Here is a 23,429-nt window from a genome sequence, read left to right on the forward strand (position 1 = left end):
CCAAATTTCCAAATTTAAAAAATGAAAATTTTGAAAACAAAAAATTTGCAACTTCAAAAACCAGTAAAACATTTCCAAATTTATCTTAAGACCCTAAACAGTTTATAAATCCATAAATTTACAAAGACTAAACCCCACAAATCTCTGAACATATCAGCAAACATAATCTCCGTCTTGCTTCTTTATTTCATAATTTAAACCCATTTTTATTCATCTAGCAATTTGTTCTCGTCAAACTTAAGGTACTTGGTACAATATCCTACACACAAATGACATTGTACTCTTATTTTACAAAAATGATGAGCAAACAGTGAAGAAGCTTATATATCAAGCCAGAAAATAGAAAATCCCATTTTCCCTCAGGGAGATTCAATTACAGGTACAGAGTCACCACGATGTCGATTTATGTTGGAAAAAGTTCAGTTCGCTCGATCCGTGTTACGGATTATGAATTTCAAGCGTTCAATGAATATTTACACGGCCATTCAGCCATTTTTTACATCGAGTTTCGCCGTTGTTATTATTCATCAGAAACTCCTTTCAGTGATTTAATTGTCGGACGAATCGTACGTGTCTACTACTGAATCGATCGCGATAACCTCTCGCGCTTTCGGAAATTGTTTAACAATCAACGTTTGAACTTTTATTTCATTGGTAAATTATTGCAAACTTAATATTTTGTTGTACACAGATTTGTAATTTAGAATTTTTTAATTTCTTGTTACTTATATTTTTATATTTTCACGTTTGGACATTTCAATTCTGGGTCAGAATTTCTCAGAGGTATATATTTTGCTTTTTAATGACATTGTCTTTTAATTTACAAACTTTGGAGGTGTCGAAACTTTCAATTTTTCAATTTTTCAATTTTTCAATTCTTTAATTCTTCAATTCTTCAATTTTTTAATTCTTCAATTTTTCAATTTTTCAATTTTTCAATTTTTCAATCATTCAATTTTTCAATCTTTCAATTTTTCAATCATTCAATTTTTCAATCATTCAATTTTTCAATCTTTCAATCTTTCAATTTTTCAATCTTTCAATTTCTCAATTTTTCAATTTCTCAATCTCTCAATTTCCCAATTTCTCAATTTCTTAATTTCTTAATTTTTCAATTCTCCCAATTTCCGAATTTAAAAATTCATTTTTTAATTTAGAAATTGTCAAATTTTTCAATTTTCTATTTTCCAACAAATTTAGTTGTTTATTCATAATCTCTCCAATTTTCATATTAAATTTTCATACCTCGAAAGTTTCAGATTCTCAAATTTTCATATTTACAAATTTTTACATTACGCAATTTTACATTAACAAGTGTCACTGTTTCATCCACATCTAAAATGTTATACATTTTATATTCATATTTAATGAAACCCAAAAATGCATCATTTCTTCATCGAAATGCTTGTCATACATTGCACAAAAGCAAATAATGTCACATCGACGTCCAAAATGTCATTCATTTCAGAAAGCGTATTAATTTTTCATTGACATCATTTTATGAAAACAACAAACATATTCCTTTCAACACCCATAATGTCATGTATTTAACAGAAACAAATAATGTCAATCCACGTTACAATTTAACGTCATCGTGTAAATTCACATATATTTTACAAAATCATCTCCGATAAGTCACATGACCCATAAAGAACAAGAAATCGCCACTCTACAATAAATGTAGGATTGGATCAGAGGGAGTTGTCGGAATGAAGACTCGTGACACTTAGTGTTTAAAAATATTTAATATAATATTATATAATAGGAGGGAAATTTGGAATAATGAAGAAAAATTATGTATGGCTTGGAACGATTATAGGATGATTACAGGAATACGTTGAAGGAGGTCTGATTATGTTGCTGATCGCTTTTTGACTAACTCTCCTATACTTACTGTTAGTTTTCTTTTGTCTCTACCTGCATTCTTTCACACACACTCATCTATACTCATTCATACTCTTTTTCTCACATACGTTCATACATACTCTCTCGCATTTACACCTTCATCCACACTCGCGTTCCCTCATAAATTGCGCTCAGAATAAAATATTCCATGGGAATAATGAAGTTTGTAGGCAACCGGGTATCGTTCTATTTGCATCGGGTTGGCTTTTCATTAAAACTTTCCAGTTGCATGTTCATTCAGCTTTCCAGTGGCATTTAGTAAAGTATCGACAAGCAGCAATCGAATAACCAGATCCCAAGGGTTCGTCGGGGACCGTTGATGGGAGCCATTCACGGGGATGAACTTCCACCGCAAGGATTCCATCAAACAGGCAAAAGAGCCGACTCGAAATTCAACCTTTTCCAGCATTTGAAGGAGGACACGCTTTGACGGTTGGCTGCTCCTTCGGGATTCCGTGGCTTGATTAAATCCGAGATAGCTGACGGTAACAGGTGTTCGGTATCGGTGGCCTTGCTGGATCAACAGCAAACAACCTGGTCAGGATGATCCAGTCGTTGTTCGCCGACTTCCTCTTTCGGCAAACTTATTTACTTTCCGGGAACCGTCGCCGCAACGACGCCACCAAACGGCAACAAAACAGTCATTCTTGCTCTTACTCGCCGCCTACCTTAATTGGCTGCCGATCTTTAATTAGATGCTAACTTTTGGCTGGATAACTTTCTGTCTTACTCTGCAAACGGTTTTGTGTCGTTCAATCGACACAATGCTGATGATTCGCCGAGTAGAAAGAGGAGAATGAAATTTGTTTTAGGAAAGAGACAATTGATATTAATTAATATGGGAAGTTACGGTGATATTTTTATTTATTGCTTCTTTCATTGTTGTGATTTTTTGATATTTTGGTATTACAGTAGTTTGGACTTTTGTTGGACTGTTTTTCCATTTTTTTAGTGTAGTATTATTCTACTGATCTACTACTATACCAATATTCTACTATTCTGATATTGTACTATACGACTATTCTAGTATGCTAGTATTCTAGTATTCTAGTATCCCAGTATTCAACGATTCCACTATTCCACTATTGCACTATTCCACTATTCCACCATTGCACTATTCCACTATTCCGCCATTGTACTATCCCACTATTCCACTATTCTACTATTCCACTACACCACTACTCCACTAATCCACTACTCCACTACTCCACTATTCTACTATTCTACTATTCTAAAATACTACTATTCTAAAATTCTACTATTCCACTATTCCACTGTTCTACTATTCCACTATATCACTATTCTACTATTCCACTATTCCACTGTTCCACTATTCCACTATTCCACTATTCCACTGTTCCACTATTCCACTATTCCACCATTCCACTATTGTACTATTCCATTATTCAACTATTCCACTATTCAACTGTTCCACTATTCAACTATTCCACTATTGTACTATTCCACTATTCCACTATTCCACTAGTCCAGTATTCTACTGTCCTAAAATTCTACAATTTCACTACTCCACTATTCTACTATTCTACTATTTCACTATTGTGCTATTTTACCATTCTACTATTCTAAAATTCCACTATTTCACTATTTCACTATTTCACTATTTCACTATTTCACTATTCTACTATTCTACTATTCTATTATTCTACTATTCTACTATTCCACTATTTCACTATTTCACTATTCCACTATTGTGCTATTCTACCGTTATACTATTCTAAAATTCTACTATTCCACTATTGTGCTATTCTACCATTCTACTATTCTAAAATTCCACTATTTCACTATTTTACTATTCTGCTATTCTAAAATTCTACTATTCCTCTATTTCACTATTCTACTATTCCACTATTCCACTGTTGTGTTATTCTAAAATTCCAGTATTCCTTTATTTCACTAATCTACTATTCAACTATTGTGCTATTCTACTATTCCATCATCCGCCATTTCATAAACCTACACTAATTGTAAAGACACCCTGTGCATATTACTACATTTCTACATACTTCAACACAGAGTTTCACGGTACACATACCACCAATCCTACCAACATAAAATTCATTCAAAATGAAACATGAAGCTAAAAAATGTATAAGCCATAAATCATAAAGTAACACAGAAAACTCTCAATTAGCGCAGTCCTAGAAAAGAAGCACCTCGACTTAAGTTACCTTAACAATTTTTCTAATTTCCCCAATTTTCCTAAACAAAGAAATCGTGGACCTCGTAAAACACTAGCTTGACAGGTCCAGTAATTTCAGCGTTAATAGGTGCGGGTAGTCGTAAAAAGCTAGTAATCAGGATAGGACAAGTAGGAGACGGAACGGGGTCGAATCCCTGCTGTTTGCTGATTTAAACTGCGGCTGCGGTCAGTTTCAATTAGGAATTGCTCCTGGCCGACCTAGCCCCCAGCTCTTTAACGACTTCGAAACAAATCTGCTGGTTTCGTCTGGCATCAATGTCGGCTACGTTCCGATTAACGCCGCTTACTGCCGACGAAGCGACTCGATTTTAACGAGTACCGCTAATCCGCACCGTAGATCGACGAAAAGCTTGCTCGTTCCTCCGTCGACGCTTTGCTAATCGTAGCTGCTTCGATCATCCTGATTGCTATCGCCACTTCCTGCAAATTTGTTGATTTTATACTGCAAACTCGTTATTTGACTCTCGCCAAACATTTCCATTCCTGCGTTAATCGTGAATTTTCTGGTCCTCCATTTTTCTCTTCTGGATGTTCTTTTTTGGTCTTGATCTGAAGTTTTTGAGTTCTGGCTTTTGCAGTGACAGTTTTCTGTTTTCTGTGAATTTTGCTTTCGTGGATTCTCATTTTTCAATGACCTTTCTTCAGTTTAAAATATAACCCCATCGTGACCACTCTTGTCTTAGGGAATTGGGGAATTTGGGAATTTGTAAGTCTAGAAATTTAGGGATATAAGAATTTGGAGATTTAGAGATCTGTTCAAGTTCGAAAACTCTCAAAACTTGAAAGCACTCTTCAATTTTTTAAGAATTTATTACTTAAAATAAAATATCAGATAAAATAATAAAAATGATAAAATATTAGATGAAATGCTAAAATTATTAAATAAAATTGCTATTTTATCCCCCATTTCAGAAATTGATATTTTCCATTGGTTTTCTACAAGCGAAAAAGTGTTATTGCAATCAGGCATGTTGTTCGTCGAGACCGAGTGCATTAGCATCGTAAGAAAAAGTTTTTGCGATCGCTGAATAATGAACCGAAGGGTTGTCCACCCGCTCAAAAGCTTTTCGGAAAGTTTTAATTGCCCGCACTCCGGCCACCAGTTTGGTCCGTTGTTACTTCGTGGCGCGTTGATGAGGTTACTGATCAATCGAACGGCTCTTCTTCCCTCTCTGAATAAATCTTCGATAAACTTTCCGTTTTTCTTCGTCGATTCCTCGCGTTGCTTCCGTTAAATTAGTCGACTTCTATCTCGAAATAACTTTTATGGCGCTTTATGATCTTTTCGCGAAACGTTTAGCTTCTTTTATGTCTTTTGTATCGCGCTGGAAAATACTGCGTGAAAAGCGAAATTCAAGCACAAAATTGACACTCTGACGTTACGAGTTTTATTAGGAAATTTCTTTGAAAATTGGGTAAAATTCATTGTATGAAAATTCTTTGAAAATTGGGGAAAATCGATTACGTGCATAATTTTTCAATTTTGTGTAAAATTGAATGCAAGGACAATTTTTAAAAATTGAGTAAAATTGTACATCTGAAAATTCTTTGAAAATTGGGTAAAATTCATTGTATGAAAATTATTTGAAAATTGGGGAAAATCGGTTACGTGCATAATTTTTCAATTTTGTGTAAAATTGAATGCAAGGACATTTTTTAAAAATTGAGTAAAATTGTACATCTGAAAATTCTTTCGAAATTGCGTAAAATTGATCATGTGCATAATTTTTGAATATTGTGTAAAATTGAATAGAAGGACATTTTTTAAAAATTGAGTAAAATTAAACATACGAAAATTCTTTGAAAATTGAGTAAATTCAAACACATGAAAATTCTTTACAATTTGTGTAAAATTGAACAAATCAAAATTCATTAAATTTTGTGTAAAATTACATACATAACAATTCTTAAAAATATATGCAAAATTAAAGACATAAAAATTTCTTTCATTTTCAACAAAATTAAAAATATGACAGCTCCTCAAAATTTGTGAAAATTTAGTAACTTTAAACACATGAAAATTCTTTAAAAATTATGTAAAATGGAACAAATAAAAATTCTTTAAATTTTCTATAAAATTACATACATAACAATTCTTAAAAATTTATGTAAAATTAAAGACATGAAAATTTCTTTCATTTTCAACAAAATAAAAAATATGACAGCTCCTCGAAATTTGTGAAAATTGAACCTATGAAAATTCTTCAAAATTTTGTACAAATTAATTTAATATAAAAATTCTTCAAGTTTTCTACAAAATTGTGCACAAGCAATTTTTAAAAAATTTGTATAAAATTGATCATATAAATCTTCTTAAAAATTGTACAAATACAAGTTCATTGAAATTTGTCCAAAATCGAGCAAACAAAAATGATTATTTCTGTAAAAGTGAATATATGATGTTTTGAAATCATACAAGTTTACAAATTATTTCCGCAAAACAATTGGCCCGCAAGGGGTTGGGGAACTCTGGCGGGCATATTAGCGAGCAATTGTTTTCAACCGCAAACGTATCAGCGACCGCCATTAATTTTCCCTGCCATGTGAACACGTGGAACTGTGCCATAAGTCCCATAAGGTTTTCTCTCGTAAAATATGATATCACATCGTGATACGAGTGAAAACGTTAATGGATATATATATTCGATGTTCGTGATGAATCTTCATGAAGAAACAGCTTTATGTTTGCAGCCACTGGTGCGAAATGCTTTGGTTTTTAAATGAACATCACCGATGTTAATTGCAGTCTCATATTAAATGCACCACAGTTTGAGATAAATGTTTTAACATTTAATTTCTGTGCAAGTGGAAGTAAAATGGTGAAATAGTCTGTTGGGTTGAATAATGAAATAATGTGGGCATAGTGAAATGAAATGAAGTATGTAATCGATTCATGTGTAAGCAGCTAAAATTGAAAACTAACAGCATTTAATCAGAAATTTTAACGCAGTTATGTTAATGAAACTAGCTTTGTAACTTAATGATTGGTTAGTCAAAATTACTGCTGCAATATTAAGATAAATTAAGAATGTTGAAATATGTATTCTGCATTTAGTAATCTCTGTATAAATCATAATTAGTAATGAAGTCATGTCTCAGTTATACAGTAACATGGCTTGTATCAGTTAAAATTTCATAGCTTTTGAAAAAAACTCAAGTTTGAAAAAAGTGGTCTGAGAGGAAGCACAGTTTTGTTCATCAGTCCGCAAGGAGGACAGTAACCAACGTAATCGTCAAAGGGACAATATAGGGCTGTAGGTAAAGTCGAAAATGGTGTTCCTCGAAAATCGTTTCCACCGCAGATCGTTAGGCAACGAGTGGAAGGCGCGATTGCGCAATTAGCTCACGGACGATAAATTCCGTGGATCAAACAGTCGCAGAGTTTTTGACATTGACAAACGTACAGAGGGTTCGGTTCATCTAATTACAGAGAGATAGGAATGGCAGGCTGTCGATTGATGCTCGAACGATGGCCAGCTTGAAATCCCGTCGCGTTCGTTTCACGGCGTGTGAGCCATGCCTAAAGCGCCGCGGTTTGACAACACGCTCGTCACCGTGATCGAATTTTCCCGGCACACGTTTCCACTGGAAAACATCGCGCTGTAAATCAGATTTTATTTCAACGGCGACCCGATGATGCAGAAGCGAGATCGACCGACGGACATCCCCCGAGTATTCCGGTTTCGCGGTAATGACATCCTGCGACGGTTCGCTTCGACCGTGCGACGAATTTTATACGGTGTCTGAAGGTTCTTTTGGTGGGGTGCATTTTAATTAAGGGGTATTTTGACGGTTAAGTTCGGTCAGGGTATATCGCTAAAGGGGAAAAATGGGAAATCGTAAACGTAAATTGAGCTTTGGGGTACTGTTATTTTGCGTTTGAAAGTAAAATGTGAATGGAGATTTATGACAAGTGTAGTTGATTTAAATAGCGCTAGTAGACGTAGTTTGAATCAGATTATAATATCATTTCGAATTGCTGTACTTAGTCTGTAACTAATTAGAGGAGTAAAGTTTATACATGGGTAGATAAGTAGATGTTATAGATGGTCAGACAAGTGAATTAAAACGTGTAAATGGTCTGACAAGTAAATTAAAACGTACTGGTGGCGAGACAATTAGAAAAACAAGTAGATTAAAACATATAAGTGGTCAGACAAGTAGTATGAACCTATAACTAGTCAGACGAATGAGGTCCAGATGATCAGACAAATAAAGTAACACGTACACATGGACAGATAAGTAGATTAAAATGCACAGGTGGTCAGACAAGTTGATTAAAATACATAAGTGGTCAGACAAGTAGTATGAACTTATAGCTAGTCAGGCGAATGAGGTCCATATGATCAGACATGTAACGCGTACACATGGACAGATAAGTAGAATAAAATGCACAGGTAGTCAGACAAGTAGATTAAAATACATAAGTGGTCAGACAAGTAGTATGAACTTATAGCTAGTCAGACAAATGAGGTCCATATGATCAGACAAGTAAAGTAATACGTACACGTGGACAGATAAGTAGATCAAAATGCACAGGTGGTCAGACAAGTAGATTAAAACACATAAGTGGTCAGACAAGTAGTATGAACTTATAGCTAGTCAGACGAATGAGGTCCATATGATCAGACAAGTAACACGTACACGTGGACAGATAAGTAGATTAAAATACACAGGTGGTCAGACAAGTAGATTAAAACACATAAGTGGTCAGACAAGTAGTATGAACTTATAGCTAGTCAGGCGAATGAGGTCCATATGATCAGACAAGTAAAGTAATACGTACACGTGGACAGATAAGTAGATTAAAATGCACAGGTGGTCAGACAAGTAGAATAAAATACACAGATAGTCGGACAAGTACAATAAAACAGACCGGTGAGCAGACAAGTATAATACGCAGGTGGTCAGACAAGTAGCAAATGCACGAGTGGTTAGACAAGTAGAATACATATAGGTGGTCAGACAAGTAGCAAATGCACGAGTGGTTAGACAAGTAGAATACATATAGGTGGTCAGATAAGTGGCAAACGCATAGGTGGGCAAATAGAATAAAACATGTAAGTGATCACACGAATACAAATTAGTAAATGTACATGTAATACAAATTAGTCAATTAGTAATTGCACATAAAAATAGAATAAACCATGTAAATAAAATAAATGGAATAACTTAATAACTAATAGAGCATTCAAAATAAATTTTGTATCATATTGAACACCTTGTTATCAATAATAAATTACTGTTTGTTTCGGTCACCAACAACTACACCCATAGAATAAGTCATGATTCCAAAATAAAATATCGATGCTTTCATTCGATCATTGCGACATATTTCATACATCAGTTATAAAGTAATATATATTTAATTGGTAAATTGATCGTTTCTCGAACATGTTTGCAACTGACCATTGCGGTTCGAAAATAAAATACTACTATTGATTAAATTCGATCATTGTGACGTTTCTGATACATCACCTCTGAAATGTCATATATAATTGGCAGATTAATTATTGTTTGAACGCATTTCATATCGAAAATAAATTATAATTCGAAGATGTTGATATATTGTATATAATAACGATAAAATTATCGTCGATTTAATTCGATTGTCCCAACGTTTCTGGCACGTCACCTCTGAGATGTCATATTTAATTGGCAGATTAATTATAGTTTGAACACGTTCCACTTGGACGATCAATTACGGCTCGAAAATAAAATACTACAATCGATTTAATTCGATCGTTGCAACGATTCCGACGTGCTGCATTTAAGGTACTGTATTTAATTGGCAGATTGATTGATGGTTGTCTGAAAGCGTTAATAGTGGAAGGTAAGTTTCAGTTAAAGCATAAAATACTGTCCCCGATATTAAAACGATAAATGGTTGAAACTAAAAATCATATTTAATTGACAGTTATATTTGACAGAGCTATTTTTATATATTAATCACATTTAATTGGAACGTTGGAAAATTTTAAGAACGTATGATCGAAAAATCAAAACATTTTTATAAATGGAATAATTTAGAAATTTGCAACGTGGAAAATTGAAAAAGTGTAAAACTAAAAAATGAAAAAATTCGTAGAATAGAAAATTGAAAAACTGCAAAATGGTAAATAGAAAAATTCAATAATACATTTAATGAGATTTAAACAGTAACCGAACAGATATCCACAAAAATCTCAGTATAATATTGCTTTAAATTTGGAATTTTCATTCTGAGCGCACCATCACTTCTCCAGTCATTGTATGTTAATTATATTCGCAAGGGAATCTCGAATTCGCTGATTTGAATGAAACTTTATGACGACGTCCTACTTATGTGAATCCATATGTCGACCTAATCTACTTGCTGCTGTGTCACCTGCAAACTTCATATGTCTAACCATTTATTGGTACGTTCTACTTGTCTTACCTACATGTGTATCACCATACGTACATGACGGTTTTAGATACATCACGTACATCTGTACGTTTTTATCGTCTGACTACTTTCTTACTCGTTCTACTTCTTTGATCAAGTAACGTATTTATCTTGACAATACAGAAATCTGGCAATAGTTCTTGAGAATAGTGAAATCTGAAAATTTATAAATTTGGAATAGTCTCCAACAATATAGGTATCTAGCGATGTATACAGGGTGTCTCATAACTCGTGTAGCTCCTGGAAAGGGGTGGTAGAGGACGCGATTCTAAGCAAGATTTCCCTTTGCAAAAATGGAGTTTGAAGCTTCGTTTTTAAGTTATTAAAGAAAAACACGGACCAATCAGAGCGCGAGGATTCGGCGCCAATCACGACGCGCAGTCGCGAGAGCGACGCCTTCGAGCATAATGGCCGACTGGGTGTAATCCTCGCGCTCTGATTGGTCCGTGTTTTTGCTTAATAATTCAAAAACGAAGCTTCACACCCCATTTTCGTAAAGGAAAATCTTATTCAGAATTACGTCCTCTACCACCCCCTTCTGGGAATTACATCAGTTATGAGACACCCTGTAGACTTGCATATGCAAAGCTCTAATAATATATTAGTTAACACTAAACCTACCGACATATAATGTGTACTTAATTTGAAATTAAAAATAAAGTTGAAGAATAAATAAACAAACAACTACACATAAATTAGTACAGACATTTATTCTTTATCTTGATCAATGCTGATTTTAAAGAATGTACTTTAACAAAATGGGTTCCTTACAATAAGAAACTTATGGAACGGTCATTTGACCGGTTTGGTAGTTTTAGTGTAATATAGAAATTTAAGAACGTAACAAAAATGACATATCCCTAAATATCCATACTAAAAACTAATGCTGTATAATCCTCTCAGTGTAATATGCATTCTAACAGAATTATAGGTGAACTTGAAATGAACCAACGTGATTTCAGCGTGTCCAGATTCTCGGCCAGAGTGGATGGAGCTGGGAGGTGGCGGCGGTGCTGTGTGTTATGCTCCGTCACGTCTTGGTAAACTCGTGCTGCGTATCACTGGATTTCCAAGGGTCACTCAACAGTGTCATCAAAGTCAACAACAAGAGGACAGTCACCATCGCGAGACACGACACTTGTATCTTGGCTTTCACCACCCGTGGGACCGGGACTTGTGGAAAAGTTGGATTAAACAGGTGAGTCGATCCACCCAACGATTCGATGTTGGATGGAAAACTTTTCTCGTACTTTCGACGTTCTCTCTCTTCCTTTCTCACTTCGACGACGGAAAGTTCAGTTTTGTAGCGTTGTTCCGTGAAATTTTGTTCGATTTCCGATGCATCGGTTCGTGTGGGTTAAGCGTTAAATTGTGTCCAAGTCGCGAAGCCGTAAAACGAAAACGATTTATTCAACGTTTTTGTTCCAGCTTGGAAAGAAAATTTCTGTTCGATTGTTAACTTCTCGAGTGCTGTTTAATCTGTTTGGGATTTTAACGAACGACGTATTAATTTGAAGGAGTTGAAGGTTCTAGTGCCTACAATTGAAAGTTTCGAACAGTGTTCGGCGGTATAACATTTAATTGAATTGGTGTTCGGTGTTATATAAAATAGGTTTGTTTCGGTGGACAAACTTTTGAACGTTTAGGAATTTTGTATGAAGTACTTTAATAGTGAGCATCATTTTTTAGACGTTGCCACAATGTGAATAAATTCAATTAACAAACTTTTGGGTAAATTGATAGGCTTACTTTGGATGAAATGAATGAACTGACTTTGTATGAAATCGGTGAGCTAATTTTGGATGAAATCGATAAGAGAGCTTTCAAAGAAAATTAAATAGTTTTCAATTCGAAATCAAAAATTTTAACTTGATTAACAGAAATGTTAAGTCGAAATTGAAATAAAATGAATCAATTTAAAATTAAAATGAAAATTAAATTAATCAATTTAAAATTAAAATAAAAATTAAATTAATCAATTTAAAATTTAAATGAAAATTAAATTAATCAATTTAAAATTAAAGTGAAAATTAAATTACTCAATTTAAAATTAAAATAAAAATTAAATTAATCAATTTAAAATTAAAATGAAAATTAAATTAATCAATTTAAAATTAAAATGAAAATTAAATTAATCAATATAAAATTAAAGTTGAAACAAAATTAATCGATTTAGTATTAAAATGAAAATAAAATTAATCAATTTAAAATTAAAATAAAAATTAAATTAATCAATTTAAAATAAAAATGAAAATTAAATTAATCAATTTAAAATAAAAATGAAAATTAAATTAATCAATTTAAAATAAAAATGAAAATTAATTTAATCAATTTAAAATAAAAATGAAAATTAAATTAATCAATTTAAAATAAAAATGAAAATTAAATTAATCAATATAAAATTAAAGTTGAAACAAAATTAATCGATTTAGTATTAAAATGAAAATAAAATTAATCAATTTAAAATTAAAATAAAAATTAAATTAATCAATTTAAAATAAAAATGAAAATTAAATTAATCAATTTAAAATAAAAATGAAAATTAAATTAATCAATTTAAAATTAAAATGAAAATTAAATTAATCGATTTAAAATGAAATTTGTCAAATCACTAAGTGGATCGAATTGATGATTTTCACGCGAATATTAGCGAGTGAATTAGCAATCTATATTAATTAATTTTAATTAGAGAACGCAAAGGTGGTTGCAAGATTCCGTATTCGAGAGATATTTGGGCAAAATACGGAGAAGTTTAATCGCCGAACGCATTTCGCTGAATCGAGGGGGATTAAATGAGTTGCCAGTTTCAATTAAGTGGTGCGATTACAAAGAAGCCACTACCCCTTACCCCGAAGAAAAGCAATTCGGTCACGGTCAATTTAATTTTCAATCTGATTTTTAACGCTCGCTTTCCTGCGAGAACAATCCTCCCTTCTTAAACTCGGCTAGAATAGAATTTAACGTAAATACCTATTTATCGTAGCTAATTCGCTCGGGTTAAGATTTTTTATTTTATTTATTCGGGATCGAACGATTCTGTGTTTTACTTTCGTTTAATTCTAAAATTTTTAACTAAATAAATATTTATTTAATCTTAAAGCTCCACCCAGAAAATACTTAATTTTTAAATAAAAAAACACGGCTCTAAAAATATTTTAAAAGTCATCAACTTCATCAAAATGTACCACAATAAAATTATATAATCTAACAGTAAAAATACATTACACTATACAACGTACAGTAAATCGAGACTACCGAAACTTTCACAGATTAAATAACAAAGTCATCCAGTTCAAACAACTCAAACTTTGATCCTCGTTAAAAGAAATTTTAATCAGCATATGCAAAAGAGTTATTCGATCCAAAATTGATCCACGCGACAAAGCAACAAAGCTTAAAAGGGATGGGATGAAAAAGAGGGAAATCGTGTCAAAAGCGAGTTGACTTCCGTCAGGAGTTTTACAGTTGAAATCAATCTTCGAGAAGGGTTGAGTGGGTGGTGGCAGTCAATGTTTGCCAGACAATCGCAGTCGACTTAAAGTTTAAGCTTCCACGAACGAAAGCAATTCCCAGGAAGCTGGTTTGGCTGACTCTTAGAAGAATGAGCGATCCTTATCCTTGCCGGTGACCCGGCTGAATTTTGCATGACATCCTGGAAATGAGCGTCGTTCTTCGACGGATGAACTTCTTTCAGAACCAACGATAATATTCCGAAGGTGTGAAAAATTCTTTCACCGACAGATTCGCAGGATTCGCTGACGTCACTAATGAAGAAAGGATCTTTTGTGCTGCCACCTTTTGTCCGCCATTTTGGTACTGTTATTTCGGTGAAAGCGGTGGTTAGCTTGAACGGTGACATTGTGATTTCTGGGCGGCAATTTGGAGATAAATATTTTTGGTTTAACGGCTTCATTTTATTGGAAGTATATATGATATAGTACAGTATGTATTAAATAAATTATCTGGCCAAAAAATTGACTTACTTAATACTCAATTTTATTTAATATTAGAAATCTACTTAATAATAGAGTATGAGTATGCTGTCTCCTAGAGTATGCTGTAAATATGCAAAATTAAATAAAGAAAATATTTGACTGGTATTAAAATTATTGGAAATATTTCTTGTACTGTCTTCTTACAATTTTGTGTTCCATACTATGATGCTACTTGCTACTTTCATACTATGATGTTATTTAACCAAATTGATGTCACTGATCAAATTTTGTTTCCATTAAAAACCCCACAAATGAAGAGTTGAAAGATATATTATTTTTACTAAATAATTTTGTCTAACAATAATCGAATAAATTCGCTACGAACAAAAATCCCAAAAAGCTGTAAATGTAACTCGCATGTACGAGAATGCAACGCAGGATAAAACCAGCGGATTCGCGCGAAATTTTCAAACAAAACTAATAAATTGCCTTCCATCAATTTAGCATGGACAGTGCAGCAGTTCACAAACAAATGCTGCCATAGCGAGCGATCAAAGCCAGATTTTTTGCCATTTTCTAATGATCGATCCGCGTCCGTTATTGGCCCCGAGCCTACAGTTCCAGAAACGCGGAAACTACTCACCGAGTTTCGTGCCGCTAATATCGGAAAATATGAAATATTGGTCGAACGATGCCGATTGAATTCCACGGCGTGCTGCTTATCGAACCAGCTTGCATTCTTTATTCCCGGCAGGATCGACGTCTGTCTAGAATGCAGTTCCGTATCCCTTTAAGAGACTCGGGCTGAAAGAGCCGGGTCAGTGGCATCCCCATACAACGGAGGTATAATCCCATAAGTCAGTGAGCCGCGTTCAAACAAATATCTACGCGAATCATTCTGGAGAAACTGGCTTTTCTATCTCTCCGGACGTAGGATAACGATCCGACATGCAAAACATCCGACTTTCGACGTCCGACCATCTGGTCAGCTCGACTTTATTGAATATCCTTCGATCCGGAGGAACTCGGATTTTAAGTCGAACATGTGCGCTCGGGATGTTGCGAGGATTGGAGCCATAGAGATCCGTTTTTATGGAGAAGTTTATTACTTCTGGAGGCAAATTCGATGGGGATGAAATTCGAAATCTGGCTCTGGTACGAGTTTAAAGTGGTTTTATGGAATTTTTGGACGGAATGTGACGAATTAATTCGAGGGTAAAATTGAAGATTCGTGTTGAGTCGTAGAGTGTTATAGTGAGAGTATATGTTTAGAGGAGTTAGATGGTGGAAGTTTTTAGGGATGCAAGATTCTTCGTACCTTCATTTGTAATTTCAAATCAATTTCCCTACATCTTTAGATTTCTATATATTTAAATCCCTACATCCCTAAATCTATAGATACGCAAATCGGTACATAAGCAAATTCCTATCCAAATAAACCCATCTCCAAATCTCTACAACCCCAAATTTCTATATCTCCAAATCCTTTCACCTCCAAATCCTTACATCTCCAATATCCTACATCCTCAAATCGCTACATTGCCAAATTCCTACATCCCCAAATTTCTACATTTCCAAATCCATTCACCTCCAGATCCCTACATCCCCAATACCCCACATCCCCAAATTTCTACATTTCCAAATCCATTCACCTCCAAATCCCTACATCCACAATACCCCACATCCCCAAATTTCTACATTTCCAAATCCATTCACCTCCAAATCCCTACATCCCCAATACCCCACATCCCCAATACCCCACATCCCCAAATTTCTACATTTCCAAATCCATTCACCTCCAAATCCCTACATCCCCAATACCCCACATCCCCAAATTTCTACATTTCCAAATCCATTCACCTCCAAATCCCTACATCCCCAATACCCCACATCCCCAAATCCCTACATCTGTAAACCTGTATATCTCCAAATCCCTACCCCCCTAAATCTACAGATCCCCAAACCTCTACATTACCAAATACCTACACCTCCAAAGCCCTACACCTCCAAAGCCCTACACCCCCAAAATTCTATATCTCCAAATCCACTCACCTAAGGAATCATTACATTCTAGCGAGTATTTCATAGTCAGTCACATCTCGTTCCAAACCCTTAACCTTAGTAGAGTCTTTTGTATGCAGTTTTCTATTCATGTCGAGGTATTGCGTTTTATTACTTGCTACAGTCACTTTGTGTAAACAGACCCACTTCATACGTCACTTGTATTTCCATCTCCACCCGAATTTTACCTAAACCAATAGAAAAGAAACTGTTTTCCCTCAGCAACGTCACAAAAATTCTACCCACTCCGAGATTTTGAAACGTAAAAATTCTTCGAAGACTCTCGAGTCATCAAGTACATAGCAAAATAAACTCTAGTCCGACGTCAAATTCATTTAGATACGGTCCACTTATATTCACTTGTTGGGAATCCTAATGATTCGCGTCGTTTAATCGTCACTTACTACTAACGCTGTGAGGCACGTACAATTTACACCACGTGCTAGCGATCTTTTTTATAGAGCATAACAAATTTACAAATATTCACCGAGTCAAAATAAATAAATTTCTCTGCTATTACGTGACAGGCAGCTTCGTTTGTAATATTGAAACGATTAAAAATTCGATGCTCCACTTTTGAAATGTTCACGTTATTTAAAACATAGTTATATAAACGTACCGACGATCTTTTTTATAGGCCATAATTTCTTACGTTCAGTCTATTTATATTCACTAATTGAGAATGCTATTGATTTCACGTTTAATCGTCACTTAATACTGCTGACGCTGCAAAGCACTTGCAATTTGAGACGCGACAAAACACGCGTTGATAATCGAATATTATCGCAAATCCCGGAATGTGGAATTAGGTGTCTGGAAATCTCTACGTTCCCAAACTTTACCCTCTTTCATTACGTCTCGCCGAAGATTGATAACGCTTTCGTCGAATGAATTATTTTCGTCGCGATTAGTCAAAGATAGCGCAATGTTCCTTCGATTACGCGTTTTTAATAGGTGTTTCTTGCGCAAAATGCGACGGTGTCTTACTTTCGGTGATGGATGGAAGCTCGAGCAGTGACACGAAATCTTCGACAAATCCCAAATTGAGCGCCTTTTAAATCCGGTGGGCTCGAAAATTTCTGTACTGTCAATCTAACTTGGCGAGGAGGAGATATAAGAATTTTAGGATAAGAATTTTGATGTGTGGAGACTTTGGGGTGTAGGGAGTTTAGTATGTGTGCATTTGGGAATGTAGGAATTTTGGAACGTGGAAATTTTAGGATATGTGAAATATTCAGGATATGTGGAATTTAGGGTATGTAGAATTTAGGATGTCGGGATTTTGCGACATAGGAATTTTGGAACATAAAAATTTTGACATGCGTGGAATTTGGGATGTGATAGTTTGGTTATTTAACCAAAAACACTAATTGTAAGCTTCAGTCAACATTTTGGTAAGGGAAAAAGTTCAGTACCACTCCAGCTACCACCCCTTAAAATTATGCCCACCACTAGCCGAACACCCTTTATATAAATAAATGAATTTGTAACACAACCATTTGACATTAAATGCTCACAAATTCAAATAAGTTGCAATAAATTTTATATATAAAAACATAAGCTACTTCAAAAAAGAAGAACTTGCAATTAAACCATTCTATAATTCTCGTCGCGGCAGTTCGTGCGAATAATAAGAATATTATTCGATCTGTCAGTAGCAAATGTGCCGGGACTGTTTCACAGTCGTCAATCATCCACGATTATGATACAATTTCGCCGGCACAGATGCGTAAATTGAGTTTGATCCCGGTGAATTAGCGTCTGCAACGGGTAGCCAACTATGCGCAGACCGGACAAGTTCGCCAACCTCTTGTCCCCATCGTTGCGATTTGATTAAACTGCATCAAAACGCAGCAGGATGCACGTGTTTAGCCTCGTTTGCGAATTCAATCTGTACGTGTACAAGCTTGATTCACTGGCCCCGTCCAGAACGACTCGCTTTATCGAATTATTTTCTATCGTTTCCTGTCCACGCGATTTCCCATGCTTTCTCCTTTGACATCTTCACAGTCAAACGTTGAACAATTTAACTCGGTGAATTATGCAGAAGCATGTGGCACTTTTGACGTTCGTTGAATACGATCAGATTGTGCTGATCAAGTGGTTTTTTGATTTTATTAGGAAGAATATTTTTGGTTCATGTGGACCATGTGACATATTTAATGTTGTAAAATGATATAACATAAATTTTATTATAAATTGCATGAATTTGTCAATGAAATTCAAGTTAATATAAATTTAACTTAACAACATAAATATTTAAGTTAACAAGAATACACAATTAAATCGATAGCTTCCCTCTTTAATTTAAGTCAACATTTACAAGCTTTCTTATTTCCCTCTATTTTTTTATTTGCACTGAAACATCAGAAGGTTGTATTACGCTAAGTTAAAGAGAAACCCGATAAGATCCAAGGAAAATTGTTGGAAACAGGAGATATCGTGAAATTGCATGCCAGTATCGGTAAAGGATCAATCGAACAGAAGTAAACGCAACCGGTGATTTGGTGAAATGCCAGTTGTTATCGAGAGTGTTGTGTACAGAGCAATCGATTCTGATTATGCATTACGATGCCGTGCGAAATCACATGTATTACGGACTATAAGAAGCCTGGATCGATGGTGAACTTGACATCAAGAGGGATCATATGTAGAAAGCTATGATTTCATATTTGTGGGTAAGATTTGTGGTAATCTTTTGATGAGTGTATTTGTGATGAGTTAGTGATTACTATATTTGTGAGAGTTGGCTGGTAACCACATTTGGGGCAAGCTCTTGATAACTATATTCGTGGGAATCTGCTGATTTCCATATTTGGGGTAACTTCCTAATAGCCACATGTGGGATAACTTCATGATAACATCGTTTTTGAGAAGGTTCTGATAAAATTACATTCATGACAAGCTTCTGTTAACCACATATGTGATAACTTCATGATAACCACGTTGCTAACAAGGTTCTGAGAAAACTACATTCATGGCAAGCTTGTGTTAACCACATATGTGATAACTTCATGATAACATCGTTTTTGACAAGGTTCTGACAAAAATACATTCATGACAAGTTTCTGTTAACCACATATGTGACAACTTCATTATAACCACGTTTGTGACGAGGTTTTGATAAAACTACATTCATGGAAAGCTTCTGTTAACCACATATGTGATAACTTCATGATAACCAAGTTTGTGACAAGGTTCTGACAAAAATACATTCATGACAAGTTTCTGTTAACCACATATGTGATAACTTCATGATAACCACGTTTGTGACAAGGTTCTGACAAAAATACATTCATGGCGAGCTTCTGTTAACCACATATGTGACAACTTCATTATAACCACGTTTGTGACGAGGTTTTGATAAAACTACATTCATGGAAAGCTTCTGTCAACCACATATGTGATAACTTCATGATAACCACGTTGCTAACAAGGTTCTGAGAAAACTACATTCATGGCAAGCTTCTGTTAACCACATATGTGATAACTTCATGATAACCAAGTTTGTGACAAGGTTCTGACAAAAATACATTCATGGCAAGCTTCTGTTAACCACATATGTGACAACTTCATGATAACCACGTTTGTGACGAGGTTTTGATAAAACTACATTCATGGCAAGCTTCTGTTAACCACATATGTGATAACTTCATGATAACCACGTTTGTGACAAGGTTCTGACAAAAATACATTCATGACAAGTTTCTGTTAACCACATATGTGACAACTTCATGATAACCACGTTTGTGACGAGGTTTTGATAAAACTACATTCGTGGAAAAGCTCTGATGACCACATTTCTAGCAAGACTTCTGATAACCGCATTTGTGACAACCTCCTAAGAACTTCATGTATGACAATCTTCTGATAACCACATTTATATCAACCACCTGAGAACCACATTTATAGCAACCTCCTAATAACTACATCTAAAATAATCTTTTAAAAACTACATTTGTGACAACCTCCTGATAACCACATTTGTGAAAACCTCCTAAGAACTTCATGTATGACAATCTTCTGATAACCACATTTATAACAACCACCTGAGAACCACATTTATAGCAACCTCCTAATAACTACATCTAAAATAATCTTTTAAAAACTACATTTGTGACAACCTCGTGATAACCACATTTGTGAAAACCTCCTAATAACTACTTTTGTGGCAACCTCCTATTAGCCACATTTATAACAATCTCCTAATAGCCACACTTGAGACAACTTCCTGACAACTACATTTGTGAGAATCTCATGATAAATATATTTGTGAAAACCTTTTGATAGCCACATTTGTGAGAACCTCCTAATAGCTATATTTAAAACAACCTCTTGAAAACCACATATGTATGCAACTTTCTGATAAGCACATCTGTGACCACCTCCAGACAACTACATTTGGAACAATCTTCTAATAACCACATTTGTAATAATCTCCTAATAACCACATTTGTAACAAGCTTCTGATAACCACACTTGTGACAACTTCTTGACAGCTACATTCATGAGTTCCTCAAGATGAATACACTTGTGACAACCTCCTTATAGCCACATTTATAACAATCTCCTGATAGCCACACTTGTGACAACTTCCTGACAGCTACATTCATGAGTCCCTCATGATAAATACATTTATGAGAACCTTCTAGTACTAGTTCATTTTTCAAATGCAAACAATGTTTGCCATCATCAAATTCAGTTTTGTTAATTGTTATCCAGAAGGTCGGAATAATTTTCGAATGAACACGTTTAGCCATCGATCTTATATTCGTCGAGTTCCGCCCGTTAAAGGATTGATATGAATCCTAGAGTCTCGTTACCCTGGCTAAAGGAACGATTCAAAAGGAAATCGAGGTAGCGGGTTGATACGCGGCCAAAATCAAAAACGAGCTTCCTCCTATTGGCCGATAACGCCGAAAAGATCGACGATTGAGAGGAAGAGAGGCGATAGTTGATGCGACCGGTTCGAAGGACGAGAGGAGGTCCTGGCGAGGCGACGTTGAAGGAATTCGAAATGATGCAAACATTGGCCTAAAGGCACCGCCTGAATATGAAATCACGATGAACAAACTTTAATATCCAAATGTAGATCACGAAAAGGGAACACTGGTATTGGCCACAGAGACGAATACTGGGAAGATGAAGACGAGGAACTGGACGAGGATCGTTTCTTTTAAAAGATGGCTGAATCTTTTATCTGCACCTATTGTGAACAGTGATATTTGCTGGTAATATGTCGGTATTATAATTAAATTGTGGGGAATTGAGGTTTTGGGGTAAAGGAGATTATTTTTGGGTAAATGTGGAATTAGACTGGAAATACTCGGTGGAATTAAAGATTAAGTGATGGAAAGGTAGATGCTGAAGAAATTTTTAGTAATATATGATTTATGTAAGTAAAAATAATTAGTAATGTAGTAATTAGTAATTAGAAGGTTTTATACTTCTTGCTTTATTGAGAATGATTATTTCAAAATGTTTCAGATGATCATTTTATGAAATGTTCAAGGTTTTGTACTAGAAGTTTTATACTAGAAAGAACACAGAATTTCTATACTTAATATTTATCAATTGTTTTAGATCAACAATAAATTATTTGCAAGAAATTGTAAACCTAAGATCAGATTGTAAGAGAAAGAATCTAATCCAGAAAGGAACATGAAATACCTTTTCCTCCATCAACATTTAGATTAATTTTGGAGTTCGATTTTATGGTTGTCGATGTTCTCTGGCTAAGCCAGAACCAGCTTCGATTGTGACGCTGCCCTCTGAATTCCCAGAGGTAGCGAACGCAATGAATACGATTAATTAATGATGCAGTGACACAGGAGGTGTGGACTCTCGCAGTTTCTGTTTCTCTATGTTCTTCCGAGTTTTGCATACGTTTTGCATCGCTGTTTGTTTCACGTTCAGAAATTAAATTCTAATTATCAATTTGTTGAAACCATCATTTAGGATCTCATCTGCATGAGATTTGGCTGATAAATTAATTTTGATCTTCGATCGATTAGTTCTTAATCAAGGTTAAACATATCTTTATAATCCCAATTAACTAAAAATTATTACGCGTTGGATTACTACGCGTTGGTTAACTACGCGTTGGATTACTACGCATTGGTTAACTACGCGTTAGATTAATACGCGTTGGATTACTACGCGTTAGATTACCACGCGTTAGATTACCACGCGTTAGATTACCACGCGTTGGATTCCTACGCTTAGAATTACTACGCGTTAGATTCCTACGCTTAGAATTACCACGCGTTGCATTACTACGCGTTGGACTAATACGCGTTGAATATCCAAGCGCTGGATTACTACGCGTTGGATATCCACACGCTGCATTACTACGCGTTAGATTACCACGCGTTACATTCCTACGCTTAGAATTACCACGCGTTAGATTCCTACGCTTAGAATTACCACGCGTTAGATTCCTACGCTTAGAATTACCACGCATTAGATTCCTACGCTTAGAATTACCACGCGTTAGATTCCTACGCTTAGAATTACCACGCGTTGCATTACTACGCATTGGACTAATACGCGTTGAATATCCACGCGCTGGATTACTACGCGTTAAATATCCACACGCTGGATTACTACGCGTTAGATTACCACGCATTAGATGCCTATGCTTAGAATTACCACGCGTTGCATTATTACGCGTTGAATTACTACGCGTTAAATATGCACGCGCTAGATTCCTACGCGTAGGATTACCACGCGTTGCATTACCACGCATTGCATTACTACGCGTTAGATTACCACGGGTTGGATAACTACGCGTTATTTGAAGCTGCCGCTCTCGCGCCTGCGCATGCGTAATCCTCGCACTCTGATTGGTCCGCGTTTTTTCTTAATAATTTAAAAATGG

At 35.1% G+C, this 23,429-nt stretch overlaps 1 protein-coding gene across 2 annotated transcripts in view; it reads left to right on the plus strand.

Annotated features, from left to right (window-relative positions):
- The window catches only part of Phlpp (PH domain leucine-rich repeat protein phosphatase), a 211,634-nt gene that overhangs the window by 135,227 nt on the left and 52,978 nt on the right, over positions 1–23,429 (plus strand). For both annotated transcript variants that reach the window (XM_076530989.1, XM_012295705.2), the window contains exon 5: positions 11,516–11,751. In XM_076530989.1, the coding sequence (XP_076387104.1) occupies positions 11,516–11,751 (236 nt within the window). The remainder of the gene's footprint in view (positions 1–11,515; positions 11,752–23,429) is intronic.

Source organism: Megachile rotundata, chromosome 4 (genome assembly GCF_050947335.1).
Source record: "Megachile rotundata isolate GNS110a chromosome 4, iyMegRotu1, whole genome shotgun sequence".
Classification (NCBI taxonomy): Eukaryota; Metazoa; Arthropoda; class Insecta; order Hymenoptera; family Megachilidae; genus Megachile; species Megachile rotundata.